The sequence below is a fragment of the Ceratina calcarata genome, unplaced genomic scaffold (genome assembly GCF_001652005.2).
Source record: "Ceratina calcarata isolate Rehan_Ccalc_2016 unplaced genomic scaffold, ASM165200v1 scaffold423.2, whole genome shotgun sequence".
Taxonomy (NCBI): domain Eukaryota; kingdom Metazoa; phylum Arthropoda; class Insecta; order Hymenoptera; family Apidae; genus Ceratina; species Ceratina calcarata.
Window position 1 is genome coordinate 15915 of NW_017165948.1, and position 7292 is coordinate 23206.

Genomic DNA, 7292 nt, shown 5'->3' on the forward strand with positions numbered 1-7292 from the left:
CTCCGTTCGAGGTGTCGGCGCTCGTGCAGCCAACGGCAATAACAGCAGACGACCTCGTCATCGTCTACTATTCTGTCGTTCCCCGGTTCGTCGTTTTCCGGTCTACGTTCTCTCCTCGCGGATCGTGCTCGTCGTTTGGCATACGTTCGCGTGTATACAGGTTGCGCGTGTGCGCACACACGGTGCATATATTCAGTGCGAATCTATCTCGTCGCGTGTGCGGTACGGACGGAAAGAGCATATAGCTACCCTAGAAAAAGAAGGAGAGAGAGAGAGTGAGGGAGAGGGAGTGAGGGAGAGAGAGAGAGAGAGAGACACGCACGAAGAGCAGAGCGTCGGAGAAGAGAGAAAGGGAGCGTGAACATCGAGAAGAAGAAGAAGAAGGAGGGAGAGGGAGAGGGAGAGAGAGAGAGGTAGATAAGATTGGAGAACGCGAAACGGAGAAAGAGCGCGAGCGTGAGCGAGAGGGGGTGTACGTTGGAAAGAGCGAGAGAGGGGAGCCGAGGGCGAAGGAGATAGAGCGCCGGTGGGTTACCACACCCAACCGCGCCGGGGACCGAGTGAACGAGTGAACTGAACGAGCCGTACAAGAGCTCTCTCGCGAGTAGTACGCGGGTTCAGCGGGGGACCCAGGGACAGTCGGGGGACTCTCCAGAACTTGATCAAAAAGTAACTCGCTCTCGCGAAATTCGTCTCTCGACCGGAATCTGCGATCGCGCCGTGCGCCGATAGAAGACTGAACGTGTGCCGCGCGTGTCTCCCCCGCTTCCTCGACGTCTCTCGCGAGTGCGTTTCACGTTTGATCGGCAAACGTGCGTGCGCGAATCGAAGGATAAGCGGAAAGGAAGGCCGAGCAGCGGAAGAAGACACAGCAGTAGCACGGGAGGGTCGTACGTCGTGGCCGCCGGGAAAAAGGTTCGCGGCGACGAGGCGGAACGAGAAGAAGAGAGGGCCACAGAGACGAGCTACCGGCCGAGGTTTCGTGCGTGTGCGTACATGTGTTGATGTGTCGCTGGCGTCGTCGTCGAGCCCTGCCAGGAGTGCCCCGTCGTCGCCGACTCCGCGTGTGCCGACGTCGTCGTCGTCGTCGTCGTTGTCCTTGTTGAGATTACGGTGATAACGGACGACGCGTTCGTCAGATCTACGTAGCTCACGTCCGCGTCCGCGTCCGCGAGTCTACGTCGCTCGTACTCGTCGTCGACGCCGTCGCCGGACGGGAGGTGGTGGTGAATCGTGCGTCGGTAGCGGTAGTGGCGGTGCGGACGATCGGGAAAAGTTTCATCGGCCCTGCCAGGACAACGAGAGATTAAAGGAAACGAGAGAGCAGGACAACCACGAGAACGGCGACGGGGCCATCGTCGCTCGTTCGCGGTGGCAAGGTAACATCGGCCCGACGACGATACCGTGCCGTCGAGCCCGCTGCTGTCTACGACGAACCTCGCCGCTCGGCAATCGCTCGCCACCACCGCGAATCGTTCGTTCCCTCTCTCCCTTCCTTCCTCCCTCCTCCCTTTCCTCCCTCCTCCTTTTCCTCGTCCTCGTCCTCCGTGTCCTCTTACCTCGTTTTTCTCCTCTCTTCCTCCTCCGTCCGTCGAGGATTCTGCCGTCCTGAACTATGGCGTGCTGCCTGTCGGAAGAGGCGAGGGAGCAGAAACGAATCAATCAGGAGATCGAGCGGCAACTCCGTAAGGACAAACGGGATGCCAGGCGGGAACTTAAGCTGCTACTTTTGGGTTAGTATCAATCGTTCGACCGCGCGTGTTACCGCGAACGCGAAACTCGCTCTGTCGCACTCTTCTTCCAGCGGTTCTACCGCGTGACCGGAACTTCGACTCAGGTGTCGCGGTAACGGCGCGAATCGAAGATTCCAATTAATTTTACACCGGTCCGACGCGTGTCTCGCGTTCTTCCTCATGACGAACGTCGCTCCGGTGCCGCGCGCTGACCTGCGTGCACCTCGCGTCTCGCACCGTTTCCAACTTCGAACTCGAACGCCGAACACGCTGCCGGCGACGCGCCGATCGAATCCATCGGGTGTGCCGTCTCTTCCTATTCGTCCTTTTCATCATCGCATTCCTTCGATTCATTCACGTTTCTCTCCCTTGCGAACGCGCCTCCCGGCCGGATCTCCGTATCTGCGACGTGCGCCCCGTTCCCGTAAAACCGACCCCACACGGATCGGAGAGCACGAGTGCGGTTGACCCGGTCTGGCCGGCGCGCGGCGTGCGCTTGACAGTTCGCAGTTCGCGCGTACGCGGTCTCTCCGGGAGAAGCTACGAGATTTGAATTTTTTTTTTAATACACTCGAAGACCCCGTATATAAAAAACCGACGATGTCACGTTCTTCGATCGAAAATGTCTTTTTCAATTTTCTTACGTGTATCTCAAGTGGCGTTGTCGGATCATTTATCAAACGATCGATAAACGAGTTTATTGTGGTAAAGTGCATTTTATGACTATACTATTTAATAACTATTTTGCGATCGTCGGACGAATTTTTTTCTTATACAGAGAGATCAGAGTGGTACCGTAGTACCTGATATCTTCACGCCTTTTCTTCTCTTATCTATATATAATAGATAGTCGTAGGTTTCACGTTCGTTCGACCTGCTGCATTTGATTTTTAATAATATTTCCATCGGGAGTCGCCGTTACTCACTTTGATATCGCCAATCACGATGATGATAATGTCACAGATATGTTTCTGTTTCGTTTTTCTGGCCCCCTGATCGTTACCATTATCCCGTTGCAACCGCTTTACGCAGGTATGTACGTACCTGAACAGGTGCCTGAGTAGATGCATACCCACGGTGTGTATGTACATACGCGGTTGCTCTCGTGATCACGCAGAGATTTCTCGAGCTCAGCGACACGTAAAGAGATACGTGAACCCGTTTTTAGAAAATTGCCAAGATATTAAAAGCCGCTTTATTATTATCGCTGCTTTGTGGGCTGCCGATTGAGCAAATCGATTTTCCCGTACAAGAAATTATCGCGGATGTGATTTTTATAACGTTCTCGTTTCGCTCGTGGAGACGTAATAAAGGTGACGAGTCGCGTCACCGATCCGATTACGGATTACAGATTACAGCGCGGACGAAGCATTGTAAAAGTAGATACCTTCTCCTTTTTCGACGATGAAAATTACATGCGTCGTCTCGCTGAAAGATCCACGCTGTCGCTCGAGTAACGTATATATTCCACGCTCCGTGGCCATGGTCTGTACCGTGGACGCGAGGAGAACCGACTCTGTACACATAAGATCTTGACTAAACAGCGTTTAGCGGGAGTGTATGTACGAGTCTTGCAACGCCGATACCTGCACTGTACCTCTTTTCCTTTTTTTAATAGCGTCACGTTCGTCTGGATCTCAAATGTTGTTGTATTGGTCGTTCATAGATTCGTCAGATTCATATGTTCTTATATTTATATACGAGGCTTTATTACATCGAAAAGCCCCGTACGGATACTAATATGTATGTACAGCTAGTAACAATGAAACTGAGCCAGTTTGAGCTTGTATTAGTTTCCCCTAGGGGAACAAAATCCAAAACGAGTAATAAGTCTATATCTTGTTTTTCTCAAGCCTCGATCTGGCATCGATGCTGCTAGATTTTCACATCATTTTGACGTTTTAAACCTTATTTGACACTGAACATATAAGTTTACGTTGTCCAAGACAAAACATTTAAGGTAGCTCGTCCCTACGATGGGCTTATTTTAAAATCTAATGCATTTTTTTAAACAATTTTCATGGAAACCTTATATTTTCTTTACGGAAAATGATGGTTCAAAACTTTAACTATTGTTTTGTTGAACTTGTATTAAAATCGTATATATTTTGCAAATGCTATCAAGCTACCTTAAAAATATCCTCGATTTTCATCAATCATGTATCACGAAACGCATAGACATGCAACAAGCAATTGAGAACTGAGAAACGACTGTAAATTCGGGCCTTATATTTTAGACGCTTGGTCCGACTTTTCCGCGGTTCTGAAACGCGAGACGTAATAGAATCGGTAATGCGATCCTAGCCAGGTTTCAAAACCCCTTTGTCGCGATCCACATCTCGGTACTCGGCAACTCGCGGTATCCGAGATACTGTACTCGGCTCGCGTGCGATCTGAAAAGTCGCCTGCTCGTTACCGCGTATTGTCTCTCGCCGCGAGACTTTCATGCCTTTGTGACTTCATGATTCACACCAGCGTGCATATTTACCTAGCTACTCCGCACAATGAAACCCGAGCTAAACGCGCTCCAAGCGGTTTTTTATTGGGTGTCACCGCGCGTACAAGCGGTCAGACGCGCTGTCCTTTCATGCGGAACCCTATTCTTTTTTTTAACCACTCTTCTTTTCCTCTCTTCCTTCATCCGCTTCGCCTTCGACAAAGAAAACTGCACCTCGGTCGATTCCTTTTACTTTTAATTATCGCCGCGTACCAATTCCACTTGTAATCGTTCGTATCGTGTTTAGTCGAACCCAAACAGCGGGTGGTCAGTCTGCAGATTCGAAGTCCTTTTCGACCGGGGGCCCATGACCCTTCTGCTTTTACACGCTTTTCCCTATACTCTATCCTACCGACTACAGTCCTGATTTCGCTCGTTTTCGAGCTGTCGCATCCGACAGTTATCGGTCGGGTGTCATATAGTGGGAATACTCCTTAATGCGTCGCGATCGTCCGACGCTCCCTGATCAGACTTGGATACACGTGTACGTATCCTTCGTGTCGCGGTTTGTAGAAGATTTCGTGCGTATCGCCTCGACGTGATCGAGTCTCGTTTCATCCGATCCCACATTTCACCGAGATAATCATCTGAAAGATTGCTGTTCCGATTCCGCGACGATGTGCACGTGGCCAGCAATGGCAGCGATCTACACCGGATTCCTCTGCGATTCGTTTCCCGATTGCTCACATATATAATTATTTCATCTACGTTCGGTCCATGACTCATGCGATACGCGCGCTGCGTCCAACAGTTCGCTGGGTGACTCCTCGTTCGTTACGTTTGTCAATGAAATCATAAAATATTTACGGCGATCAGATTTTGTGTCCTACTACTACCTTCACGTGTTTTCGCTACACTTTCAAACGAATCAACGCGTACACGTATGCGTGCGTGTTGTAGCTTAACCGCAGCTGATCGAAGCGTTGCCAAAAGATACGTTCCTCCGTAAAGACACTGAATTAGGATTCGGATGATAGGACGTTAATTTGATCGACTCACCGGCCGTGTAACGAGCTACGCGCGACGCGCTGCTTTGCTAAAATTCGCAGGAGTTATCGATTGGCGGCTGACTCGACCGATCACCTCCTGGCCGTGCTTCTTCGGCATATGTGCGTGCCGAGCCGGGGGCTTTCTTCGTGTCGATGAACTCCCGAATCGCGGCGAACTTGTCCTGTCGGCATAAAATGAAAAATTCTCGTCATTCTTTTCGCAACGATCGAATAGAATTTTCAACTTCTGGCTAACCTCTGCCCGCGTGCCGCTATATTCGCGACCTTCGGTCAACACCTAAAAACATCAACTTTTGTTGGTGGTTATTAGAGATAAATGAACAGGATCGGAACGAGTTTGCACGGCAGCGTTAATGCGTATTATGCGGTACATACGAATGACTCATTGTTTGTATACATTTACTTCCACTCGTATTTTTTGCCGATACGATACGTGATGTGGCATTGAGCATCCGCTGTCCATAGAGCACTTAGAGCATAAACTACACGGAGGAAGCACGCTTACGGCGACAGTGTAGACGACGGTGAGAGAAAGAGAAAGTAGTTTGAGTATTATCTTTCTCTCTCGCGCAAGCACGTGATTGGTTCACGCGTTTGCGTCTCTATGGTTAAGAGAGAGAGAATACCCAAACTATTGCTCTCTCTGTCTCTCTCTCACTGTCGTCTACACTTTTTCACACTGCATGCTTCCTACATATGCTCTAAGATAGTGCATGTTCCCCGTCCCGCACCGTCTGATCGGTATTTACTTACGGATCGTGGACTCGGCTGCGACCTCTGACTGAGTATGAGCGAAAGCAGTCCAGTATTAGATCTCCAGATTTTAATGAACAGACCACGAATTCGTCGCATCTATAGGAAGAGTGCGGAGAAGATATAAAGGACGCGTGTCCTGAATAATGTGTAAAAATTACGTGTCGAACCCAAGTCTGATTCATCATCGTTACTCCTTAAATCGATGTTGTCGTTGCGACGTTTTATTTTACATGAAGATCCACGGTCTGTGATCTTAGTAACGACGATGATATCGTCTTGGGATTTACTACCGCGATTATGCAACTGCTAAATAATTGTTAATCACTCGCTGACAACGTTCAGTTTTTATCTGTAACGATCGCCTGTTGCTCAATGAAACGTTTCGTAATTCCGGTAATCGAGAAATCACGATGGAAAATTTACTTTCCATTCCGATCAACACGATAGATAATGCGTATGTACGATTCGATGAACTGCCAAGCAGCGTGGGTCAACGATTTCCAAAGATAATTGCTCGGACATGGATCAGCTTCGGACGAGTTAAAGTAAGCGAATTCGCTTCTCACACGTTCGTAACATGCGTAAAGTTTGTAGCGTTAGTGTCGAGTTTGCCGAGTATAAAAATCTGTAGGGTTCGATGAAAACCGAGGTGGACGGTAAAAACGGTTTCCGCAAACAGAAGGTATTACTTGCCGGATCGGAATGCCGGCCGGTTTCTCTTGTTGCGATCGTTTGTATTTCTAGTCCCGGAGTTTGGAGTATGTGCAGAAATAAGTTTCAAGCATTAACTCGGACTCTGTTCTTCCGGCCACGGGGACGTGAGTAGCGTGGCGAACGTGGAATAATTTTCTCGGTCACATTCTCTCTCTCTCTCTCTCTCTCTCTCTCTCTCTCTCTCTCTCTCTCATAACTCTATTCATTGTGCACCGATTAAGTTCTTAACCTTCGCCGAACCGGTATTATACCTTATACCGTAACAGCGACGTCGTCGTCGCCCATACGAGGATTCCGCGCACATGTTACTTTGCGTCGCACGCTCCCCCCGTGTCGGATTTACGAATTTCCCATTCCGTTCATTTATTACCCGATGCACATTAGGGATGTTCGATTCTCCGCAAAGAATCGATTCGAGAATTGGTTCTTCCAAAAAACACTAGACCCAACCAATAGTATTGTACAGCTAGTAACAAAATTGAGCCAGCTATGTGCATGTGTTAGTTTCCCCTAGGGGACAAAATTCAAAACGAGTAATAATAAATGTAAGTACGTCTTATCCTTTCAGTGCTCGATCAGGCG

At 49.1% G+C, this 7292-nt stretch overlaps 1 protein-coding gene across 6 annotated transcripts in view; it reads left to right on the top strand.

The window, feature by feature from the left end:
• Galphaq (G protein alpha q subunit) overlaps nucleotides 1-7292 on the top strand; it is a 30541-nt gene continuing 23249 nt past the window's right edge. For 4 of the 6 annotated variants that reach the window (XM_018027443.2, XM_018027442.1, XM_018027445.2 and 1 more), the window contains exon 1: nucleotides 1616-1733. In XM_018027443.2, coding sequence (XP_017882932.1) covers nucleotides 1616-1733 — 118 coding nt within the window. Of the gene's footprint in view, nucleotides 1734-7292 lie in introns of all 6 variants that reach the window. The other 2 variants (XM_026815001.1, XM_018027441.2) reach the window with 1 other exon arrangement.